We start from the raw sequence: 26,892 nt of genomic DNA on the forward strand, positions 1-26,892 counted from the left end.
TCCTCCCTAAGTTTAATTTATTCACTGCCTTAGCACACTATGCCAACCCGGATGTCCTAGTCATGTCTAAATCCTGGCTTAGGAAGACCACCAAAAACCCTGAAATTTCCATCCCTAACTACAACATCTTCCGACAAGATAGAACTGCCAAAGGGGGCGGTGTTGTAATCTACTGCAGAGATAGCCTGCAGAGTTCTGTCATACTATCCAAGTCTGTACCCAAACAATTTGAGCTTCTACTTTTAAAAATCCACCTTTCCAGAAACAAGTCTCTCACCGTTGCCGCTTGCTATAGACCCCCCTCTGCCCCCAGCTTTGCCCTCGACACCATATGTGATTTGATTGCCCCCCATCTATCTTCAGAGCTCGTGCTGCTAGGTGACCTAAACTGGGACATGCTTAACACCCCGGCCATCCTACAATCTTAGCTCAATCTCAAACAAATGATCAATGAACCCATCAGGTACAACCCCAAATCCATAAACACGGGCACCCTCATAGATATCATTCTAACCAACTTGCCCTCCAAATAAACCTCTGTTGTTGTCAATCAAGATCTCAGCGATCAATGCCTCATTGCCTGCATCCGTAATGGGTCTGCGGTGGGTCTGCGGACTCTCATCACTATCAAACGCTCCCTGAAACACTTCAGCGAGCAGGCCTTTCTAACCGACCTGGCCCGGGTTTCCTGGAAGGATATTGACATCCTCCCGTCAGTAGAGGATGCCTGGTTATTCTTTAGAAGTGTCTTTCTTCATCACCATCTTAAATAAGCATGCCCCATTCCAAAACTGTAGAACCAGGAACAGATATAGCACTTGGTTGTCTACAGACTTGACTGCCCTCGACCATCACAAAAACACGCTGTGGCGTGCTGCACTAGCATCGAATAGCCCCCGTGATATGAAACTTTTCAGGGAAGTTAGGAACCAATTTACACAGGCAGTTGGGAAAGCTAAGACTAGCTTTTTCAAGCAGAAATGTTCATCCTGTAGCACAAACTCAAAATCGTTCTGGAACTCCGTAAAGTCCATGCAGAATAAGAGCACCTCCTCCCAGCTGCACTGAGGCTAGGAAACACTGTCACCACCGATAAATCCACTATAATTGAGAATTTCAAGAAACATTTTTCTACGGCTGGCCATGCTTTCCACCTGGCTATCCCTACCCCAAACAACAACCCTGCACCCCCCAAAGCAACTCTCCCAAGCCTCCCCATTTCTCCTTCACCCAAATCCAGATAGCTGATGTTCTGAAAGAAGTGCAAAATAAGGACCCCTACAAATTTACATTTACATTTAATAATAAAATTTAATAATTTGTAAGTCGCTCTGGATAAGAGCGTCTGCTAAATGACTTAAATGTAAATGTAATGTAAATGTAAATATCCGCCATCGATAAGAGACATTACTGTGCAGCCGTATTCATCGACCTGGCCAATGCTTTCGACTCTGTAAATCACCAAATTCTTATCGGCAGACTCAACAGCCTTGGTTTCTCAAATGATTGCCACGCCTGGTTCACCAACTAAAACTATTCCACCTTTATTTAACAAGGTAACCTGCCGAAAAGACTACAGACCCGTAGCACTCATGTCTATAGCCATGAAGTGCTTTGAAAGGTTGGTCAATGCTCACCATTATCTCAGAAACCCTAGTCCCACTCCAATTTGTGTACCGCCTCAACAGATCCACAGATGGTACAGTCTCTATTGCACTCCACACTGCCCTTTCCCACCTGGACGAAAGGAACACCTACGTGAGAATACTATTAATTGATGACAGCTCAGCATTTAACACCATAGTGCCCATGAAGCTCATTACTAAGCTAAGGACCCTGGAACTAAACACCTCCCTCTGCAACTGAATCCTGGACTTCCTGATGGGCCGCCCCCAGGTGGTAAGAGTAGGTAACAACACATATGTCATGCAGATCCTCAACACAGGGGCCCCTCAGCAGTGTGTGCTCATACCCCTCCTGTACTCCCTGTTCACCCATGACTGCATGGCCAGGCACGACTCCAACACCATCATTAAGTTTTCCGACGACACAACAGTGGTAGGCCTGATCTCCAACAACAATGAGACAGCCTATAGAGAGGTCAGAGACCTGGCAGTGTGGTGCCAGGCTAAGAACCTCTCCCTCAACGTGATCAAGACAAAGGAAAAAGGAGGACCGAGCACGCCCCCATTCTCATCGAGGCTGTAGAGAAGCAGGTTGGGAACGCCAAGTTCCTTGGTGTCCTCATCACCAACAAACTATCATGGTCCAAACACACCAAGAGTCTTGAAGAGGGCACGACAACGCCTTTTGCACCTCAGGAGACTGAAAAGGTTTGGCATGGATCCTCAGATCCTCAAAATGTTCCACAGCTACAGACACACCTACTCATTCAAGGGTTTTTCTTTATTTTTTACTATTTTCTACATAGAATAATAGTGAAGACATCTAAACTATTAAATAATACATATTGAATCATGTAAACTCGGCAAAAAAAGAAACATCCTCTCACTGTCAACTGCGTTTATTTTCAGAAAACGTAACGTGTAAATATTTGGGTGAACATAAGATACAACAACTGAGACATAAACTGAACAAGTTCCACAGACATGTGACTAACATAAATTGAATAATGTGTCCCTGAACAAAGGATGGGTCAAAAGTAAACGTAACAGTCAGTATCTGGTGTGACCACCAGCTGCATTAAGTACTGCAGTGTATCTCCTCCTCCTCATGGGCTTCACCAGGTTTGCCAGTTCTTGCTGTGAGATGTTACCACACTCTTCCACCAAGGCACCTGCAAGTTCCCAAACATTTCTGTGCGGAATGGCCCTAGCACTCACCCTCAGATCCAACAGGTCCCAGACGTGCTCAATGGGATTGAGATCCGGGGTCTTCGCTGGCCATGGCAGAACCCTGACATTCCAGTCTTGCAGCAAATCACGCACAGAATGAGCAGTTTGGCTGGTGGCATTGTCATGCTGGAGGGTCATGTCAGGATGAACCTGCAGGAAGGGTACCACATGAGGGAGGAGGATGTCTTCCCTGTAACGCACAGCGTTGAGATTTTCCGCAAACCATGACGGACCCTCCACCTCCAAATCAATCCCGCTCCAGAGTACAGGCCTCGGCTTAACATTCATTCCTTTGACGATAAACGCGAATCTGACCATCACCCCTGGTGAGACAAAACCGCGACTCATTAGTGAATAGCACTTTTTTCCAGTCCTGTCTGGTCCAGCAACAGTGGGTTTGTGCCCATTGTCGATGTTGTTGCCGGTGATGCCTGGTGAGGACCTGCCTTACAACAGGCCTACAAGCCCTCAGTCTATCCTTTCTCAGCCTATTGCGGACAGTCTGAGCACTGATGGTGGGATTGTGCGTTCCTGGTGTACGCAGTTGTTGCCTGCTGTACCTGTCCCGCAGGTGTGATGTTCAGATGTACCGATCCTCTGCAGGTGTTGTTACACGTGGTCTGCCACTGCGAGGATGATCAGAAGTGTCACAGTACGGACATTGCATTTTATTGCCCTGGCCACATCTGCAGTCCTCATGCCTCCATGCAGCATGCCTAAGGCATGTTCATGCAGATGAGCAGGGACCCTGGACATCTTTCTTTAGGTGTTTTTCAGAGTTAGTAGAAAGGCCTCTTTAGTGTCCTAAGTTTTCATAACTGTGACCTTAATTGCCTACCGTCTGTAAGCTGTTAGTGTCTTAATGACCGTTCCACAGGTGAATGTTCATTAATTGTTTATGGTTCATTGAACAAGCATGGGAAACAGTGTTTCAACACTTTACAATGAAGAACTGTGAAGTTATTTGGATTTTTACTAATTATCTTTGAAAGACAGAGTCCTGAAAATGGACGTTTCTTTTTTTTCTGGGTTTATTTTGATTTGTTTAACACTTTTTTGTTTACTGCATGATGCCATATGTGTCATTTCATAGTTTTGATGTCTTCACTGTTATTCTACAATGTAGAAAAGCCCTGGAATGAGTAACTGTTCCCAAACTTTTGACTGGTACTGTATATATTACCACAACGTACCGGTGCCCCCGCACATTGACTCTGTACCGGAACTCCCTGTATAAAGCTCATCGACTGTTATTTTATCGTTGCTACTTAATTATTTAATATATACTTTCTTTCTTAAAACTGCATTGTTGGTTAAGGGCTTGTGAGGTAGCATTTCACTGTAAGGTCTACTCTTGTTTATTTCGATGCACGTGATAAATAAAATTTTGATTTTAAATGTGTTTCATGATGTTGCAAGGGCTAGGGGAAGCTGCAGTCATAAAAGGTGAGCCCGTAAAAGGTGAGCGCCTTGCTATTCATTGTACATTTTTCGATGTTATATGTTGTATGACTGCTGCAAGATGAATTGCCTCTTTGAGGACATTCTGAATCTGAATCATGCATTTTGGCTGAAATCCTTAGCGCTCTATAAACAGAACAGCACACACAGGACGACTCAATAGGTCACGAAGAATTGTATTACAATTCAAAAATGTTTCTCCTGCTGCCCTGATGGCTTTCTGCCAACTGTTCCCTCTCCCTCCAAGTTGTTAGCCAACATAAAATGATTGTAGGACCCATTTTCTGGACCCTGGACTAAAAAAGCACTTTCAATGAAGAATCTCCATTGAGTATGTTTTTTTTGTCCAGCAGTTGACTTCATCTTGGTCCGCAAAACCAGCCCTATTTTTATAAGCCTATGCATTGAAAAGCATTTGCGTTTGAATGTCAGCCTTCGATCAGTTAATCTGACCAACTAAAATACTGAAGTGTTGATAATGGCATCTTGTAAAATGTGTTTTAACTGTCGCTGACTATGCAAACCAGCCTAAGTACTTAATGCCCAAAGTTATTTTGATATCCCCTGCTCAAAGTTGGAGGAGACAGACTTTGAGCCCAGTGCTCAAAGGAAGGAAAAAGCCCCTGGATTTCCCTTTGGTTTTCATGCAGGATGTAATGTATTGACCCCCCCCCCACAGTTGTATAAGGAGTAACAAACTATTTCATTATATATATAAAAAAAAAGGATGCTTAAATGAGCACACAGAGAGCAGAGGAATACTGTGTGTTAACAAGGAAAGAAGGATAGGTTTGGTAGGTATGAAACTGTAACGATGTTCGTCTGTTGAATGAAGAGAGTAGGACCGAAATGCAGCGTGTAGGTTACTCATGCCTTTAATGAATGAAAACGGTACATGAAATAACTGAAATACGAAAACAACAAACGGAACGTGAAACCTATAACAGCCTATCTGGTGACTACAACACAGAGACAGCAACAAACACCCACAAAATACAACGCGAACTCAGGCTACCTAAATACGGTTCCCAATCCGAGACAACGAGAATCACCTGACTCCAATTGGGAATCGCCTCAGGCAGCCAAGCCTAACTAGACACACCCCTAATCAGCCGCAATCCCAAATAATACAAACCCCAATACGAATACAACATATAAACCCATGTCACACCCTGGCCTACCCAAACATATAACAAAAACACAAAATACAATGACCAAGGCGTGACAGAAACAGTATGGATAGATGGAGAGTATGAAACAGTATGCTATAGACGGAAACAGATGTAGAAAGAAAGATGACTTAAAACGAAAGAATGAAAGCTGACTGCTGAAATCCTTTGAATATGATTCCCCTATTTGTTCCCTCTTCTCTTTGACGTTCCAATGGCCTTTATGTTTTAGCTCCATTTTAAGGGCTAGTGAATTTCATGACTTTATGTCCCTGGGCACAGCCCCTTGTAAGTATAAATACTCCTCTGGTGCTGCCCCACTCTATTAATTCATCTATGTTTTCCTTTTATTTTCTCCTCGGTGTATGTTACCCCTCCCTTGTTCTTGTCAGAGGCCCTGTCTGAACACAGTCCTTTCCCCTGTCACTTAGCGCACTTTTAGCTCGCTTTGCATTTCAACTTCTGTCATTGACTACTTTTTCTACTGACATTTTTGTTTTACTCAGCTCTGTTTTCTTTTCCACAAACCGTTGTCTGGTGTAAAAAAAAGAAGACCTGTGTTCTGTTGGGGTGTAACGTTCAGAATGTTACATTGCTATCGATTCCATGTCTAGGGTATCTTCTATACACCTCATTTCTATTGGCAAAGGTCTGGATTGTGCTCCCTACTAAGTATGGAATGAGGCACATCAATTAGTTAAAATTAGTAGGTACCTATTGTGGCAGACGGCAGGGAGAGGTGAGGGGTGATTGAAAGAAGATATCGTGCAGCCCGCTGGCTCCACCCCCAAGCCTTATATGGATTTCCTCCCGATGGATCGTTAAGCCATTCCGTGCTTGAGGATAAAAGAGGAAGCTGGCTGCACAAAGAGGGAGAGGACCGAGAGGGAAACGCGTATTGTGGAGAGTGTGAGAAGCGTGAGAAATGTCTGTACCCTTACCCATTGTGAACTGGTTGCTGGATTCCCCCTTTCCCATGTGTGCAAATATCCCTAATAAACCCATTCATAGATGCTACCTTTATTAATGGGAGTATCTTCTGGCTGGGGGATTTTTGTTCAATTATGTTTAATAATAAACTACATTCCTCAATCTGACTCCATTATTATGTGAATAAATACTATAGGCCCATAAGCGTATTAGATGGGTATAGTCAAGGTAGCAAGCTTTTTTTCACCACTCGGATTAATATGTGTCCAAGATAAATGTTATGCAATTATTAAGAGGTTGAGAGACAAAGAGCTAATATCTTGCGATCAATGTCCTAGCATAAAATTATTGAGTTAAACTTAGCTCTGAGCTGCAGAGTTAGAGTCCAAGCATAAATGCTTTGTGTAGTGTGAATAACATTTACCAATAGACCTACTAAATTATGAACGTAAAGTTAATCAAATAATTAGAAGTGCATTTACTCAATTCAACCAGTACGATTTATTAGTCATGAAAGAATTGACAATTACAGTTGTCTAGTCTTTCCCTCCTGGGTGAGGATCAAAGAGAGCCCCCCTCTAACTTTCTCTTTGTCTTTGTCTTTGTCTTTGTCTTTGTCTTTGTCTTTGTCTTTCTCTTTCTCTTTCTCTTTCTCTCCCTCTCCCTCCCACCAGAGGGGGGGGGGGGGAAATTGGGCCAGTTGATGACTTTAACGACCGGTAGTAAAAAGTCTCTCTCTGGCCCTTCGCAGTATGGAATGTCTGAGGGAAATGGCCGGGGGGACTTAAAGAGCAATCATGTCAGATAATTTATTGTTTGGTCATCATTAAAGGTTTTAAAACGGAAACAATGTAACTTTAAGAGCTTTCACAATGTATATGTCAGAGTTACATCTACATGTTGTAAAACATATAGGAGTAAATATAAAACTATTTCTAAGATTAAATGTGATTTTAGTCTTCTAAATGATAATTGTTTTTCATGTAAAGTTTTACCCAGTCAGTAACCACACCCACGTGAGCACAGACATTATGTGACATTATGCCAAAAGGATGGAACACCCCCTTTGACCAGAGTGCTTAAAAAGGACTCCTAACTAAATTTACATCAGACCAGTATACGGACGGTAAACCGGATGTGACAAATGGTTTAAAACTATAAGACCAGACAATGTGGAGTGGTGGCTACACGTTCAAATGGTTGCGATTTAAATACTGACCCAAACATGCCGGCTTGCTGCCGGTGTGGAAAGTGGTCTTAGCTGTACCTTGAATAATCAACCACGAGACCAGAAAGCGTGGAGTGGTGGCTACATGTGGAAATGGTCAGACTCCACCAGAGCAGAGAATGTGAAGACCAGCTTGACCAACAGTGTGAAGGTGAAGACTAGACATTCACAGTCTACAAACTTGACCAAAGACACAAGGGAAATCCCATAAAATGACAATTGGAACGTCTGAAGGATCCAGTCTAATGGACAACCATAGAATTAAACAAACAGAGACTTTCTGTTGAATTACTCCCCATGTAGACGGACCGGGCGATTTCAACAGAGAGATGACAAAGATATACAGTGGTTGCTCAACTAAACGTTTTGCGATTAGGCTGCGGGACTTAAGAGGTAATTTGTGGTTCAGTACGGTACCCTGCGTCACCACTTCATTGCTCCAGACCAGCACAAGGGGGAGTTAGAGCACTGATTATGCTTTTGGGTCCCAAGGCGCTGGTTTAAGACACTGCATCGCAGTGCAAACTGTGTTGCTACAGATGGTGGTTCAATACCTGTGACTGGGAGATCCATGAGGTGATGGTAGGCTTTTGATTTCTCTCCTTCTAAAACCAGAAATAAATATTTACAAGTAACAAACTTGCTTTATTTACAAATTAGTAACAATGTCTCACCCCATGTTCAAGAAGGGTATTTTTTCTTGCTCACTTTCCATTATTTGAAAACGAAATCATATCCAAAATATCGTTATTAAAAAAAAGCTATTATTATTATTATTATTAATTTAGAATGATATAAAAGCCCATTAGATATTGTCACAGATATAATATTAACCATATTTTCCTAGGCGTAGCAGGCTGTGAATTCTGCAAACAACATTTCTAGCAGGACAATATATATTGCACATATTGGTCATGGCTCGTACAGTGCCTTGGAAAAGTATTTTGTTGCATTACAACCTGTCATTGAAATTAATTTTTATTTTGATTTGATGTGATAGACATACACAACATACTCCAAATTGGTGAAGTGAAATTAAAAAAATTACTTATTTAAAAAGAAATCTTAAATGGAAAAGTGGTGCTTGCGTATGTATTCACCCCCTTTGCTATGAAGCCCCTAAATACGTTCTAGTACCTTCAGAAGTCACATAATTAGTTATATTGCACACAGGTGGACTTTATTTAAGTGTCTCGTGAAGCAAGCGGCACCATGAAGACCAAGGAGCTCGCCAAACAGGACAAGGACAAAGTTTTGGAGAAGTACAGATCAGGGTTGGGTTATACAAAACTTTGAACATCCATGGAGCACCATTAAATCCATTATTGAAAAATGGAAAGAATATGGCACCACAACAAATCTGCCAAGAGAGGGCCTCCCACCAAATCTCACAGACCAGGAAAGGAGGGCATTAATCAGAGAGGCAACAGAGAGACCAAAGATAACACTGAAGGAGCTGCAAAGCTCTACAGCAGTGATCGGAGTATCTGTCCATAGGACAACTTTAAGCCGTACACTCCACAGAGCTGGACGTTTGGTGTTCGGCAAAAGGCATGTGGTAGACTCCCCAAACATATGGAAGAAGGTACTCTGGTCAGATGAGACTAAATTTGAGCTGTTTGGCCATCAAGGAAAATGCTATGTCTGGCGCAAACCCAACATCACCCCTATAACAACATCCCCACAGTGAAGCATGGTGATGGCAGGATCATGATGTGGGGTTGTTTTTCATCGGCAGGGACTGGGAAACTGGTCAGAATTGAAGAAATGATGGATGGCGCTAAATACAGGGTAATTCTTGAGGGTAACCTGTTTCAATCTTCCAGAGATTTGAGACTGGGACGAAGGTTCACCTTCCAGCAGGATAATGACCCTAAGCATACTGCTAAAGCATCACTTGAGTGGTTTAAGGGTAAACATTTAATTGTCTTGGAATGGCCTAGTCAAAGCCCAGACCTCAGTCCAATTTAGAATCTGTGGTATGACTTAAAGATTTCTTGAAGGAGCTGGAGCAGGTTTACCTTGAAGAATGGGCAAAAATCCCAGTGGCTAGATGTGCCAAACTCATAGCGCAAAAGGTGGCTCTACAAATTATTGACTTTGTGGAGGGGTGAATAGTTATGCACGCTCAAGTTTTGTGGTAGGCATGTTGTGTAAATCAAATTATACAAACACCACAAAAATCTATTTTAATTCCAGGTTGTAAGGCAACAAAATAGGAAAAATGCCAAAGGGGGTGAATACTCTCACAAGCCACTGTATTTGTTGCATTGTTGTATCGTCAATTTATCTAGCTAAAATGTCTTGATGGCCTTGACCAGTTCATCTTTGCTTGTAGGCTTGGCATAGTTACAAATTAATGTTTTCAGTTGATGCCAAAAAAGTTTGATTGGGTTTAAATCAGGAGACCTACATGTAGAGAATTGAAAATATTTTTTTTAATATACTGTAGGCCTACCGTAGGTGTTGGAGATCTCTTATTTATTTTTATTTTACCTTTATTATACCACAGAAAGTTCCACTTCCTCTGCTGGCGTCTTGACCCAGTTCATGCCCTCTTTCGCAATGCAAATCCGGGAGGCAGTATGTTTTGTGTCGTTGTCTGCAAAAAAATACATTTAGCCTAATATATATTTTGAGCTTTAGAAATATTGTTCTTCTTTTAGAGGCTCCTCTGTCCTCCACTCGTTACCTGTATTAATGGCACCTGTTTGAACTTTTTATCAGTATAAAAGACACCTGTCCACAACCTCAAACAGTCACACTCCAAACTCCACTATGGCCAAGACCAAAAAGCTGTCAAAGGACACCAGAAACAAAATTGTAGACCTGCACCAGGCTGGGAAGACTGAATCTGCAATAGGTAAGCAGCTTGGTTTGAAATCAATCAGAAATAAACTGTGGGAGCAATTATTAGGAAATGGAAGACATACAAGACCACTGATGATCTCCCTCGATCTGAGGCTCCACGCAAGATCTCACTCCGTGGGGTCAAAATTATCACAAGAACGGTGAGCAAAAATCCCAGAACCACACGGGGGGACCTAGTGAATGACCTGCAGAGAGCTGGAACCAAAGTAACAAAGCCTACCATCAGTAACACACTATGCCGCCAGGGACTCAAATCCTGCAGTGCCAGACATGTCCCCCTGCTTAAGCCAGTACATGTCCAGGCCTGCCTGAAGTTTGCTAGAGAGCATTTGGATGATCCAGAAGAAGATTGGGAGAATGTCATATGGTCAGATGAAACCAAAATATAACTTTTTGGTAAAAACTCAACTCGTCGTGTTTGGAGGACAAAGAATGCTGAGTTGCATCCAAAGAACACCATACCTACTGTGAAGCATGGGGGTGGAAACATCATGCTTTGGGGCTGTTTTTCTGCAAAGGGACCAGGACGACTGATCCGTGTAAAGGAAAGAATGAATGGGGCCATGTATCGTGAGATTTTGAGTGAAAACCTCCTTCCATCATCAAGGGCATTGAAAATGAAACGTGGCTGGGTCTTTCAGCATGACAATGATCCCAAACAACTGCCCGGACAACGAAGGAGTGGCTTCGTAAGAAGCATTTCAAGGTCCTGGAGTGGCCTAGACAGTCTCCAGATTGAAAGTCTGTGTTGCCCAGCAACAGCCCCAAAACATCACTGCTCTAGAGAAGATCTGCATGGAGGAATGGGCCAAAATACCAGCAACAGTGTGTGAAAAACTTGTGAAGACTTACAGAAAACGTTTGACCTCTGTCATTGCCAACAAAGGGTATATAACAAAGTATTGAGGTAAACTTTTGTTATTGACCAAATACTTATTTTCCACCATAATTTGTAAATAAAATCATTAAAAATCCTGTGATTTTATGGATTTTTTTTTAATGGATTTTTTTTCTCATTTTGTCTGTCATAGTTGAAGTGTACCTATGATGAAAATTAAGGCTTCTCTCATCTTTTTAAGTGGGAGAACTTGCACAATTGGTGGCTGACTAAATACTTTTTTGAGAACGAAATCATCTCCAAAATATTGTTACTTTTAAAACAAAGCGATCATTATTATTATTAATTAATTTCTAATTATATAAAAGCCCCTTCAACATTTTCAGATATTCTCACAGATATTCTCACAGATCCTAACGAAAAATTCCCCTTAGATATTAATTTAGAAACCTCCAATCCTCTAAATGTAATTATTGGTGGAGAGTCCCGTCATTGATCAGCATTAAAAACATTGTGGATGGGGCGGAGAGCCCCGTCATTGATCAGCATTAAAAACATTGTGGATGGGGCGGAGAGCCCCGTCATTGATCAGCATTAAAACCATTGTGGATGGGGCGGAGAGCCCCGTCATTGATCAGCATTAAAAACATTGTGGATGGGGCGGAGAGTCCCGTCATTGATCAGCATTAAAAACATTGTGGATGGGGCGGAGAGTCCCGTCATTGATCAGCATTAAAAACATTGTGGATGGGGTGGAGAGCCCAGTCATTGATCAGCATTAAAAACATTGTGGATGGGGCGGAGAGCCCCGTCATTGATCAGCATTAAAAACATTGTGGATGGGGCGGAGAGCCCCGTCATTGATCAGCATTAAAAACATGGGGCGGAGAGTCCCGTCATTGAAAAAAATATATGCATATTGAAGTCAGAAGCAATATCCTACAATATTTTAGCACCGTTTCGCGCTGCCCTGAGACAAACTCTGCTCCGAGACAAACTCAAGACTGGTCTTGATGAATCAAGGAGATTTTTATTTTCACTGAATCTCTGTTTTAGTATTGGTTACACTACAATTAGAGTGTGGAAAATGTATGCCATTAGATATGAATTTAGAATCTTCCAATCCTCTTATGCTGTAGCCTACTCCCAACCGTCACGTTGTACAGCGCCATATTTTCCGTTCCATCCTTACGGAAACCTTTCTTGGTGTCACGCTCTGACCTGAGTATTCTTTGTTTTCTTTATTGTTTTGGTTAGGTCAGGGTGTGACATGGGTGATGTACTGTATGTGTTTTTTGACTGTCTAGGGGTTTTGTAGGTTTATGGGGTTGTTACCATCTAGGTGTTTATATATGTCTATAATTGCCTAGATTGGTTCTCAATTAGAGGCAGGTTTTTATCGTTGTCTCTGATTGGGAACCATATTTAGGCAGCCATCTTCTTTGGGTATTTCGTGGGTTATTGTCTATGTCTAGTTAACTGTGTCTACACGTTTGTAATATAGCTTCACGTTCGTTTGGTTGTTTTTGTAGTTTGTTTAGTGTCCATCTTCATTAAAATATAACATGTATTCAATTCACGCTGCGCCTTGGTCTTCTCACTACGACGGACGTGACACTTGGAATATAAACACCAATATTAATCAAATTAATTAAACTACAGGAATATCAGTGCTCTGTCATGGCCAGCGAAGAGGCCGTATCTCAATCCCATTGAGCACATCTGGGACCTGTTGGATCGGAGAGTGAGGGCTAAGGCCATTCCCCCCCATAATTGTCCGTGAACTTGCAGGTGCCTTGGTGGAAGAGTGGGGTAACATCTCACAGCAAGAACTGGCAAACTGGTGCAGTCCATGAGGAGGAGATGCACTGCAGTGCTTAATGCAGCTGGTGGCCACACCAGATACTGACTGTTACTTTTGACCTTCCCCCTTTGTTCAGGGACACATTATTCAATTTCTCTTTGTCACATGTCTGTGGAACTTGTTCAGTTTATGTCTCAGTTGTTGAATATTTACACATGTTAAGTTTGCTGAAAATAAATGCAGTTGACAGTGAGAGGACTTTTCTTTTTTTGCTGAGCTTATGTTCTTACAAAAAGGTTTTAAATTCTCTAGTAATGTCAATATGGAGGACTATCAAATGCTCCTCAAAGATGCCCTCTGGTGGTCAAACTAGCACTAACTTGCATTAATGTAAAAAAATTGCTGACAATTAAATAACGTGCCATAGAATGCACCAGTACCGGCATCACGCACCAGGCCTACAGTGCGCCTCACCAGTCCATAGCGTCCGGCAACAGTACCCAGTCCAGAGCGTCCGGCTACAGTACCCAGCCCAGAGCGTCTGGCTACAGTACCCAGCTCAGAGCGTCCGGCTACAGTACCAGGTGTGCTGCAGTATGACGCAACTTTTAATGGAGGAACCACTGTACAAGCGTATGTTGGGGCAGCAGGGTATCCTAGTGGTTAGAGCGTTGCACTAGTAACCGGAAGGTTGCAAGTTCAAACCCCCGAGCTGACAAGGTATCTGTCGTTCTGCCCCTAAACAGGCAGTTAACCGACTGTTCCTAGGCAGTCATTGAAAATAGGAGTTTTTTCTTAACTGACTTGCCAAGTTCAATAAAGGTAAAATAAAAAAAATGTTGCATATCTAAATGAGTGGTTGTTAGGGTGCTAAATATCTATATTTACGAGATAGTTTAATTCCTTTGTCTCTCTCCTCTCCCGCTCTTTCTTTCCCCACCCCTTTCATTGTGTAACAAGCCGTCATATCGGGTTAGTCTGCTTGGGACTTTCCTTTGCATTATGTTAATAGTCAATGTATAATCTATCCTGTGTGAGTGTTAATGTAATTCTGTGATTATTTAGTTAGTTAGTAAATAAAGCCGTTTGTGTATCGCTGAGTCATCATGTAGACGAGGGTTTGTGCAGATTTGACGGATTATGCGGCGTTCAGAATGAGACTGATATGAGATAATAATTAATGAATGACTAATATAATAACGATATATTCTAATATTCTTGAGTTAATTCGGGAAACGGTAACTCATTAAACAAACTTTTTTTCCGTGGTGCCCCAATATTGCCAATAAGTTCATTGTTACATGATTAATTTAATCGTAAGATTTAAACAGTTAATTGATTTGATAAAATAATCGTCATTGCATTAATGGTAGTGACGTCAAGACCAAGTGTATATGAAATACATGATAAAGTACAACAGAGCAAATTACTATCACCATTTGGCTAAGATTTACATAGTTACATGTGTCTTCAGTTCAGAATAATCTCTTCAATTCAGAATAATCTAATAATCTCTAATAATCTCTAATCTCTGTGCACACACACAGAGAGCTTTCTAACACGTTGTCACGTCAGTTGAATGGAGGAGACCAAGGCGCAGCGTGATGTGAATACATTATTCTTATTTAATGAAACGAAGAACACTTAAACAAACTTTACAAAACAACAAAACGACCGTGATGCTATATATAAACAAGTGCAGACACAGGCAACTAACCATAGACAATAACCCACGAATTACCCCCAAAATATGGCTGCCTAAATATGGTTCTCAATCAGAGACAACGATAAACAGCTGCCTCCGATGGAGAACCAATCTAGGCAACCATAGACATACAAAACACCTAGATAGTAAACAACCCCATAAACATACCAAACCCCTAGACAGTACAAAAACACATATATCACCCTTGTCACATCTTGACCTAACCAAAATAATAAAGAAAACAAAGAATACTAAGGTCAGGGCGTGACAGTCCTCAAAGATTGATTTAATTTACTGCCCTTTTAACCAAATTAATGTGGGAACTTACCCCCAACATCACCCCAACCTGAATCAACATTTATTTGCACTTTGCTAGTGAAAACAAAAGGCAAGAACAACATTCGTATCGAAACATCACATTTCGTATCTAAGTGATAGGAAATCACATCTGTGTCGCTCCTTCTTTAAACTATCCGCCGTCCGTCGGACGTAATAACAGTGTCCATGCAACAATAAATCCACAGCACTTACAGTACAATACAGCTTTGTTTACTTGCTCTTTTCTTCGACTACACGTTTGTGATTTTTTTTTTATGTGAATCACACAGCAATTGAGAGTTGATTCATGTTAAGATGGAGAATTTGGCTGTTTTGGCTGCCAGAGCCAATTTGTTTCGAAACAGAACATGTGATGTCCTTGGACTATAAGGAGTAATGTTAGGCTCCTTTAGTTCATTATTGGGCTACATGTAACCATGCTGTCCTGGTGTAGTGTGTCATGATTATTATAATAATTTATTAATATGTCCTTGTGTTATGTCTTGCGGGTTTCATAATCAAGTCCTTGTAACAATTCAATAATGATGAGACAGGATTCAGTTCAACGATTTATCTAGGACGGGCTCGGATTACACATACAGTGCATTCGGAAAGTGTTCAGACCCCTTCACTTTTTCAAAATGTTGCTATGTTACAGCCTTATTCTAAAAAAACACATTTTTTAATCCTGATTCATCTACACGCAATACATCATAATGACAATGCAAAAACAGGTTTTTGTATTTTTTTGAATGTATAAAAAAACATACCTTTATTCACATAAGTATTCAGACCCTTTGCTATGAGACTTGTAATTGAGCTCAGGTGCATCCTGTTTCCATTGATCATCCCTGAGATGTTTCTACAACTTGATTGGAGTCCACCTGTAATAAATTCAATTGATTGGACATGATTTGGAAAGGCACACACCTGTGTATATAAGGTCCCACAGTTGACAGTGCATGTTAGAGTAAAAACCAAGCCACGAGGTTGAAGGAATTGTCCGTAGAGCTCAGAGACAGGATTGTCGATGCACAGATCTGGGGAAGGTCCAGAACAGTGGCCTCCAACATTCTTAAATGGACAAAGTTTGGAAACACCAAGACTCTTCCGAGAGCTGGCCGCCCGGTCAACCTGAACAATCGGGGAGTAGGATCTTGGTCAGGGAGGTGACCAAGAACCCGATGGTCACTCTGACAGAGTTCCTCCCGAGAGATGGAAGAAACTTCCAGAAGAACAACCATCTCTGCAGCACTCCACCAATCAGGCCTTTATGGTAAAGTGGACACCAGCTGGAGTTAGAGTTGTCCAAACCTTTGTCTGAATTCGAAGTTTCAGACCCTTGGAGATTTAATCCATCTGGAAAAGCATACTCTGTTTTGTCATTGGTTCATAGCTTTGCTTCATTGCTTCCTTGTTGATGACAGACTTCTCCATTCCATATCTTCATGTTCATTTAATCCAATTGTTGTATCTGACCACACCCCTGTTACTATGGAAGTAGTCTTTCAAACTGTTGACAATCTGTGACCGCCTTGGTGGATAAATACTCAACTGCTCCTTAATGAACACTTTATCAATTTTGTTTTGCGTCAAGTTGACTTTTTCACGAGTACAAACCCCAAACATCTCTGTGTCTACTCTCTGGGAAACTTTGAAAGCTTATATCAGAGGTGAAATGATTTCCTACGCCCCACATTCGAACAAACTGAAAAGGGATAGGCTATCTATGTTAACACACTGCATTGCCCAATTAGATTCCATTTATTCCATTTCACCATCTCCGGATATTTAACTTGGCAAGCAGAATTTGACACATTATTAACAGACCAGGTTACTGAACTGCTTGTCAAGTCTAGGAGCACTTACTATGAACAAGGAGATAAATCCAGGAAATTATTAGCTCACAAGTTACGTCAACTATCATCATCATTTCAGATTCCTAAAATCCGTACATTGTCTGGGATATCATTAGACCCTAGGGTGATCAATGATGAGTTCAAGAGATTTTACCGGTCTTGATATACTTCTGGAAGTAAAGCAGTTACATTCCAATTTCTTCCACTCACTTTCTGTGCCTTCTGTCAGCCAGGATTTGGTAAAGAAAATTAGAGCAGCCGATCACTGTTGAAGAATTGTCTAATGCTTCCCTTCAATCCGGGAGAAGCTCAGGGCCTGACGGCTACTCGTCAGATGTTTTATAAGACGTTTCTCTCCAAAATAGCCCCTATTCTAATTGAAATGTACAATGAAGCATTTGTAAATGGTGCTCTCCCACAGACTCTCAGTCAGGCAACCATTTGTCTTATTCTTAAAAAAAAACAACAAGACCCTCTTGACTGTGTATCATACCGTCTAATTAGCCTGCTAAATGTTGAGTGTAAAATTCTACCCAAACTCCTGGCAACGCGTCTGGAAACAGTCTTCCCATGAATCATCTCTCTGAATCAAACAGGATTTATTAAAAATAGACACTCATTATTTAATAATATATATCATCCTTCTGTCGCCAATACATCTGAAGCCATTATATCCCTGGATGCGGAGAAAGCGTTTGATCGGGTGGAATGGACATTTTCTACACTCCAAATAAATGTGGCTTTGGCTCCAAATTCATGACTTGGCTAAGACTTCTGTACTCATCCCCTCAAGCCTCTGTCAGGACTAATAACACTCAATCAGATTGCTTCCTTTGCAACGATCGACACGCCAGGGTTGGCCTTTAAGTCCCTTACTGTTTACCCTCACCATAGAAACTCTTGCAATAGGACTTCGCTCCAACCCCCTCATCAAAGGTATAGTCAGATACGGACACGAACGCAAACTGTCTTTACATGCAGATTATTTATTATTATATACATCCAACCTTTCTATATATACATCCAACCCTTCTATATCTAGGGTATAAACTGAATCTCAGTAAAAGCGAATTGATGCAGCTTAATATGGCCGCAAAAAAATCCCCTTTACAATAACTTTCCATTTAAAATTGACGGATGTAACCCGTCAGAATGCTCTCGATGGTGCATCTCTCTTTTGTTACTTCTCGTGGGTTTCATAATCAAATCTTTACAACAATTCAATAATGATGACCCTCATGATTCGCTGCGGCACAACCCCAATACACAACAATAGCAATTCTAGCAATAGGCCTAGAAGGTGCTATAGTATGTTTCACGGCTGATCTCATCCAACAAATAATGTACAGAGAAATGGGACTGTTGTTCATCTTCCTTAGCCATTAGATTGAATGACAATGTGTGTTGTCTTGATAAGTACACAAAATCCCGCCCTCGTCTGATTGGATGCACTCTGGCATGTTGTGTATTTGGGGCTCTGCCGAGGCAGAATAGTAGCAATTCTAGGTGTTGTTAGTGGTTCTGAGCTTGATGAATCTTTACTTGGTTAACCCCACCCAGCACAGGCCACCCCGGGATGCTAGCACATTACTGTGCAGTCCTCTTGTGATACAATTTGTATTTTTTTGTCATTGTGCTCGCAGTGTCTACAATGGCTGGGAACTCTGACGGTGAGAATTGGTGTCTTTGTCTGAACTACCGCAAGTGTTAATATAGTGTTGCCTCAACTCCGGTTCAGTGTACAGTATGCAACCAAGCTGCTGGGGTTACTTGAGTAAATCGTTTGTAACAGTGGATTTTATATATGTAGCAATGTTTGTAGAGCTCTTGTTTTAGTGGCACAACTGGGGACTTTTCATTGTACATTGTCAAGTGGGTGGTCATGATGTGTGTTAGTGGTCAGAGGACCACTGGTTCAAGCCCAGTAAAGGGACCGGGACAGTGGAGGAAGCGAGGCTGTTAGCAGCACAGTGAAGCCAGTTACATAGAGACACATTCTTTTTTAGGGTTCGATCAGCACTCCTACTTTGAGAAGCTTGACACATACAGTCCCTGGAGCTGGGGGTCAGGGTTTATGCCTTTCAGTTAAACACAGAACAGCTAGTTAGTGAAACACTCGATACCTTTGTTGTATCCCTCTTTCTACATCCCTCTCCCATTCTTTTTTTTCTATCTTTCTCTTTGTAGCCTAAGGAGAGGACATAGTCTGCGATGTCCTTAGGTTTCTTGTCCTGTGAACACTAGGCATTGCTCAGCTGTTTGTTTGACTGGCAGTGGTACAGGCCACTATGTCTCTCCCACACCTCCTCCTCTCCTGGACCTAACTCACCTGGTTAGTGTCAGCATTTAACAGTGCCATTGCCTCCTCAGCACATTGGCCTGAGTTAGTATCCCCACAATCGATATCAAAGAGAAGTAGCGAGAGAAGGGCACTTAAATGTTGCAGACGTACTAGCTCAGTCGGGACTCGCCTTTTGGGGGGAGAAATCCCCTTTTTTTTGAGAGTGAACGTAGGAAAAGTTCCAAAGTTGGGTATATCCCCAAAGCCAACACTTCCTTTGGCCGCCTTTCCTTCCAGTTCTCTGCTGCCAATGACTGGAACGAATTGCAAGAATAACTGAAGCTGGAGTCTTATATCTCCATCTCTAACTTTGTGTCAGCTTTCAGAGCAGTTTACCTATCACTGTACCTGTACACAGACAATCTGTAAATAGCACACCCAACTAACTACCTCATCCCCATATTTGTATTTATCCTCTTGCTCTTTTGCACCCCAGTATTTCTACTTGCATATCATCATCTGTACATCTTATCACTCCAGTGATAATGCTAAATTGTAATTATTTCACCCCTCTATGGCCTATTTATTGCCTTTACCTCCCTACTCTTCTACATTTGCACACACTGAACATAGATTTTCTATTGTGTTTTTTGACTGTACGTTTGTTTATGTGTAACTCTGTGTTGTTGTTTTTGTCACACTGCTTTGCTTTATCTTGGCCAGGTCGCAGTTGTAAATGAGAACTTGTTCTCAACTGGCCTACCTGGTTTAATAAAGGTGAAATACAAAATTAATTAAAATATCAATACCTCGCCTTCTCCTCGGTTCTTGGAGTTTATAATAGATAGCAAGGTCTTGGAACTCTTGTCACACACCACCAGTAGAGAGTGTTCTAGACATTCAGCCTTCAACTGAAGAAAAAAAATGAATCAAGAAACCTTGGGCGTGCTCGGAAGATTCTATTGTGGTCATTTAAGATTTTTTCCCCCCTCACTCTTTTCTTATTTTGATATAAAGATGCAGCAGAAATACTTAGCAGTTAGATGGGTGTGGTGTAACAGCACCGCTACGAGGAGTGTTTCTCTGATAGCGCTTGGTATTGCACTCGGACAGACAGAACAGACACAGCAGGCAGACAGACAGACAAACAGACAGACCAGGCACCGACAGGACAGACGGACAGACACAACAGACAAACGAAAGGACCAGACACAGAAAGACAGGCGGGCGGGGAGACCCAACATACAGAGACACGACTGAACTACCGACTGACCAACACATGGGTGGGAAGTGGAATACCAAACTGTGCCCGTTGTTGCTGCAGGATCCCCCGTACCGCAGTGAAGAGGCTCCTGGAAATGCCAATGTGTTTACCACTCCCCACTGTACCATGGCCTTGATTGGCTGCGCAGACCATTAGCTTCCTGATTATGAACAGCTTAGACAGCTTCTTGGAAGTAAGTTACTCATTCCCCACAGCTAGAAAGCACTGGCAGTTGTGTCCGTCCCTCTGGGCAAAAGGCAACCAGTTGTTTTTGATGCCTTACCAGTTTAAATGCCCTGACGAGTTTCTTTGAAAATGTGAGGGAAACAACAGAAAGTATTCTGGGAAATGAATGAGAAACACAAAATATTAGCTCAAAGGTCAGAAAAAATGCAACATTTGACAAGTAATACTAACTTTACGTTTTGGCCCAGCATCACAATTGGCCCAGCATCGTCCTGGTTAGGGGAGGGTTTGTCCAGGGTAGACGTCATTATAACATCAGAATTTGTTCTTAACTGACTTGCCTGGTTAAATATAATAATACGTTTCCATCATCTAGCCTTAATAAATATAATTGAACATCTTTCTGTGCTTCAAAAGGGACATCTGTTATATGCTCCTTGACATTTTGCTGGACTAAAGCGTGATCATATACTTTGATAGAAGAGAGCTGTGGTCTGTCCTGAAGTTTCTGCCTTTCAATCTTGTCTTTTATCTTCTTTCTAGCCTTTGCCTAAGGAACCATCGTAAGGATTTTTGAACACAGTGGGTAGGTGAGTCTGGCTCAATCCACTCTCTCAAAGTGTATGATTCTTTTTTGCACTGACAGCTGTCAATCACATTTTTATATACAGTGGCAAAAAAAAGTATGTGAACCCTCTGGAATTACCTGGACTTCTACATAAATTGGTCATAGAATTTGATCTGATCTTCATCTAAGTCACAACGACAGACAAACACAGTCTGCTTGAACGAATAGCACACAAACAGAAATATGTCTTCATGTCTTTATTGAACATACCGTGTAAACATTCACAATGCAGGGTGGGAAAAGTATGTGAACACTTGGATTTACTAACTGGTTGACCCTCCTTTGGCAGCAGTAACCTCAACCATACATGTTCTGTAGTTGCAGATCAGACCTGTACAACGGTCAGGAGGAATTTTGGACCATTCCTCTTTACAAAACTGTTTCAGTTCAACAATATTCTTAGGATATCTGGTGTGAACTGCTCTCGAGTTAGCCTTACATTAATTAAGATAGCCTTACATTCTCCTGAAAAATGTCTTGATAAACTTGGGAATTCATTTTTCCGCCAATGATAGCAAGCTGTCCAGGCCCTGAGGCAGCAAAGCAGCTTCAAACCTTGATGCTCCCTCCCTCCACCATTGTTTACAGTTGGGATGAGGTTTTGATGGTGGTGTGCTGTGCCTGTTTTTCTCCACGCATAGTGTTGTGTGTTCCTACTAAACAACTCAACTGTAGTTTCATCTGTCCACAGAATATTTTTCCAGAAGCGCTGTGGAACATCCAGATGCTCTTTTGCGAACTTCAGATGTGCAGCAATGTTTTTTTTTGGACAGCAGTGGCTTCTTCCATGGTGTCCTCCCATGAACACCATTCTTATTTAGTGTTTAACGTATCATAGACCCATCAACAGAGATGTTAGCATGTTCCAATAGATTTCTGTAAGTCTTTAGCTGACACTCTAGGATTCTTCTTAACCTCATTGAGCATTCTGCTCTGTGCTCTTGCAGTCATCTTTGCAGGACGGCCACTCCTGGGGAGAGTAGCAACAGTGCTGAACTTTATCCATTTATAGACCATTTGTCTTTCCATGGACTGATGAACATCAAGGCTTTTAGAGATACTTTTGTAACCCTTTCCAGCTGTATGCAAGTCAACAATTCTTAATCTTATGTCTTCTGAGATCTCTTTTGTTCAAGGCGTGGTTCATGTCAGGCAATGCTTCTTGTGTTTTTTAAAGGGTGGGGCACCTCAAACCAACTTGTCCAATCTCGTCTCAATGTTTGTACTCCAGGTTTGCTGACTCCTGGCTGTGTTTGTCTGTTGTGACTTGTGATGAAGATCAGATCTAATTTTATGACCAATTTATGAAGAAATCCAAGTAATTCCAAAGTGTTCACATACTTTTTCTTGCCACTGTATTTCTTAATTCCATTATTTTACTTTTAGATTAGAATGTAATGTGAACTGTAAGATACAACACAAGTTTTTAGCTATACCCTCAATAACATCTGTGAAATATGTGTACGTATGTGACCAATAACATTTGGTTTGATTTGAGATGAGCAGAAGTGCAGATCTGAGACCATCTTACCATCTACCAATTCTAACATTAATCGTTGGAGTTTAAAGGTTAAACTGGCCTCTGCGCTTATACCTTTTCAAAGCAAAAACGTTCTCTTTTTTCACAGAAAATACATAATTGGTGGTTGCATTTTCCTCCGCGAAAACGGCTTTGATGAAAAAAGTGCATAGGAACAATCTAAAGGCGCTATACTGCTAGAAAATTACTTCATGCAGAGGGGTACAAATTAATAAAGCCCAAAGAGGCTGCTTCAAAGGACCAGGCTACTTCAAATGGCTGTGTTGTTTAAGAAGACTAAGGAAATATACTGTTGTGTTGAGAGAGTGCGCTATGAATAACCAAATGAAGTCAAACCCGCACTGCAGAAAACCGTAAACTCCTTTTTAGGTTTCACCCGGTAAACATTGGCTACTGCAGTTTATCCAATTGCTTATTTAGTGAATTTCTGAAGCAATATGAATATTATTTATCCATAGTGCAGGGCTGTGTGAATCCCATTCTAGAAAAACTATGACTGTAAAATTGGGTGATATTGCAGAATCTCAATGCCTCCAAGTCTCACAGCCAATGTTGTAAGATTGATTTTCCTTCTTCCACAGAGATAACAAAATGTATTGCATACATACACAAATTACCAGAGATGGGGAGAAAAAGGAAATTGGGTGTGTCATTTTCCGGGTAGCCTCAAATTCGTGAATTTCTTTGCAGATTTCCGGACTCATATTTAAATGTATGAAAGCTTCATATGAGCGGTCTAGGGTGTCCAATTTGACTATTGCTCATGGTGAATCATTTATATATGTGGAAATTATCCATTGTAATGTATGGCAATTTTTGATATGGTTTTATTATTATTGAAATGTTAATAAAAAGTAGCTTTAGAATAGTACATAGAATAGTACATGAAGTATACTATTAAAATAGTATGTTTTATTTAACCTTTATTTATACAGGTTATTCTCATTGAGATAAAATCTCTTACATAGTCCTTAAACTGATCAAATCTCTTAAAAGCCGACATAGTCCTTAAACTGTCATTATACACCACTCGTTGGAATATTAGGAGTGTTTGTATAGTCAAATCAACATGCATTAGTCACATGCGCCGAATGCAGTGAAATACTTACTTACGAGCCCCTAACCAACAATGCAGTTTCAAAAAATACAGACAAGAATAAGAGGTTAATAAAGTAACAAGTCAGCTGACTTAGGAAGTTGATTTCATTTTTCCCTATTATAACGTTCATAGTTCGCTCAAGATGAAGTCATCCTGTATAAATGACAATGAACAACCACGAGTGATGAAATACATTGTTTTCTCGACTCTGTTTCTCCCCCTTTCTCCCTCTCTCTAACCCCCTCCCCCCCATCCCAGGTTTTTTTGTGCCAATCATGGCAGAAGGGGAACAGAGGGCAATCACCAGGCAAACACATTTTGTGTCGATTCGCCAATTTTTTTCTCAAACCACTACACACCCCCACTCCAAAAATCAGAGGAGCCCTACTATGTGACAGTGCACAGATGTCCGTACTAGTCAATGAAAGCAACACACCACAGCATCATCACCGGGACCCACATGCCACGTCACAGACTGAAATACAAAACCTACTGTATATAGCCTGGGTTGTTTCCGCACGGCAAGCAGGATATCATTGGGAGTCTATGCATGTGTGAGGAACCAATCATTTTTCTACCTATCCCTATGGAAAAAAATCTGAAAGCGTGTGTGTGTGTGTGTGTGTGTGTGTGTGTGTGTGTGTGTGTGTGTGTGTGTGTGTGTGTGTGTGTGTGTGTGTGTGTGTGTGTGTGTGTGTGTGTGTGTGTGTGTGTGTGTGTGTGTGTGTGTGTGTGTGTGTGTGTGTGTGTGCGTGTGTTTGTGCGTGCGTGCACCTCGTGATATACATTGGGAACAAGTTGACATAATCTTGTTCTTAAGTGTGACACATCCAGTATTGTACTTCTGTCAAGAACTTTGTCACTTTACCTGAAGCTCACTTTCTTGTAAACTTGTATAAATCATGATTTAGGGGATAATCATGGATTTAAAGCATCATTATAACAGAATCATATCTTTTCAATACATAAATAGAAATAGAAAGATCTATGTCACACAAGTTAAAAACAGTAAGTATGTCTGTCAATGTGTAGTATCTATTCATTATTTCAAAGTTATGGTTTGAATTGCCTATGTTTTAATATGAAGCACATTGCAAGTGGCATACTCCATACGACATCAAAGTGCTGTTGTTTATATTGGATATAATGTGTACATTCACTGTGTATCCTGTTCCGTGAACATTATCAACTTGAATTTATGTTACAAGAATATAAGAGAGCATCACAGAAAGAGTGAGATCATAAGGATGTTGTAAACATATCACCCGAAATGTAGTTATTTTCCTTCGAAACACATGAGGATAAAAAGACAGCCTCTCATCCCTGGGGCTAATGTGTGTGTGTGTGTGTGTGTGTGTGTGTGTGTGTGTGTGTGTGTGTGTGTGTGTGTGTGTGTGTGTGTGTGTGTGTGTGTGTGTGTGTGTGTGTGTGTGTGTGTGTGTGTGTGTGTGTGTGTGTGTATTTGTGAATGTAGTCATGTGTGCTTGATGCTTGATTCACAGTGACAACGTTTACATGTGCACAGTATTCCAGATAGTAGCTCATATCCCAGTTTAGGTCTTATTCAGGATAAGATGTTTACATGGCCCTTTGATATTCCACTCACGAGTATCCCTTTATCCATGAATAAACGAAATATTCAGAATTTGCCCGTGGATGGCGGAATGATTTTTTTGACAGGGGCTGCGGGATTTTTTTGTTGTTGCCTCACTCAGATAAAAATAAATAATAATCTGACATTAAGTAGGCTATTTGTTTGTTTCTCCAAAATGTGATACATGCTTCTCTTTTGTCATTACCTGATACTCAATAATAATGTCATAAATCCATAGAAGGATCGTCAACAAACGAGTTGACACGTGTAAAGTATTATCGTTCATTTCTGCTTCTTCCCACGGAGCGAAGACGTTTGTGGACCGGGGAGATTTTGCAACATTTCCAAATGACATCAGTTGTTGGCCGGTTTTAAAGGACCCGCCGCACCTCCGAAGAATGACGAAGGCTACTTGTACATATTCACAAATTGGGAGTGGGAATTTCCATGTGGAGTTGATAAACATCAACATATAGCTCGCATGCGAACCTGCTTACCTTATCTAACTAACTAGCTAGAAAATGGCATATGTTGTTGCTGTTGATTCTGTTTTTAACTACGACATATTCAAAAGATTAGCCAGCTGCCTCTGTTTGATTTAAGGAAAAACATCCCCACTTTGGCTTTGCCATCTATTTGTTATCTATTGTTATCGCCAAAGTTTTGTCATCTTACAGAACTTGTGGAGGCGAGTCCGACATAGAAAGAATAAGGTGAAGCTCCAGTAATATATGGGTAACTATTGAAAGAAAGCTGATATGCATTTTTCTACATTGTAATGGACACGGGGGAACCATTGGTAAGTAACGTTAACTGGTAGGCCTCGGCTGCGGTAGAGCCAAGCCAGGTCAGCCCTTGCTCGTGGTTCTCACAGGGGAAGTGAAATTATAGGCTACATTGACTTTAGTCTTAATCATGCACGCCGCAAATAACATGTAACTATAAATGTCATATTATTTGAATTATCTGGATAGGCACCTGTGGTTTCTAGCTAACGTTACACCAATCAAAGCATTGAAGAAGAAGAAGTTTGCACCTCCTATTCTCATTTTCTCCATGGCTCAGGCGGCCAAGTGGACACAAGGCGGTTGGGCTCATTTTAGTATTGAAGAAGAATAACTTTGCAGCTGTTTCTGATTCATTAACAATACCATGCCGGTGGGTGGTAACATTCAAATAATACCCAGCCCTGAAACGAAACGTGGGCTGAAAATAATTGGTATGTCATATCATATCAACAGTATCCAAGGACAAGACACCGC

At 41.3% G+C, this 26,892-nt stretch overlaps 1 protein-coding gene across 2 annotated transcripts in view; it reads left to right on the top strand.

Moving 5' to 3' along the window:
- The window catches only part of LOC118360240 (chemokine-like protein TAFA-5), a 49,269-nt gene extending 23,504 nt beyond the window's left edge, over positions 1-25,765 (top strand). Inside the window, exons 4-5 of one of the 2 annotated variants that reach the window (XM_035739536.2) lie at positions 21,313-21,359; positions 24,295-25,765. In XM_035739536.2, coding sequence (XP_035595429.1) covers positions 21,313-21,336 — 24 coding nt within the window. In that variant the 3' untranslated portion in view covers positions 21,337-21,359; positions 24,295-25,765. The remainder of the gene's footprint in view (positions 1-21,312; positions 21,360-24,294) is intronic. The other variant, XM_035739537.2, reaches the window with a different exon arrangement.
- Positions 25,766-26,892: the final 1,127 nt, after the last annotated feature.

Source organism: Oncorhynchus keta, chromosome 27, assembly GCF_023373465.1.
Source record: "Oncorhynchus keta strain PuntledgeMale-10-30-2019 chromosome 27, Oket_V2, whole genome shotgun sequence".
NCBI classification, from domain to species: Eukaryota; Metazoa; Chordata; class Actinopteri; order Salmoniformes; family Salmonidae; genus Oncorhynchus; species Oncorhynchus keta.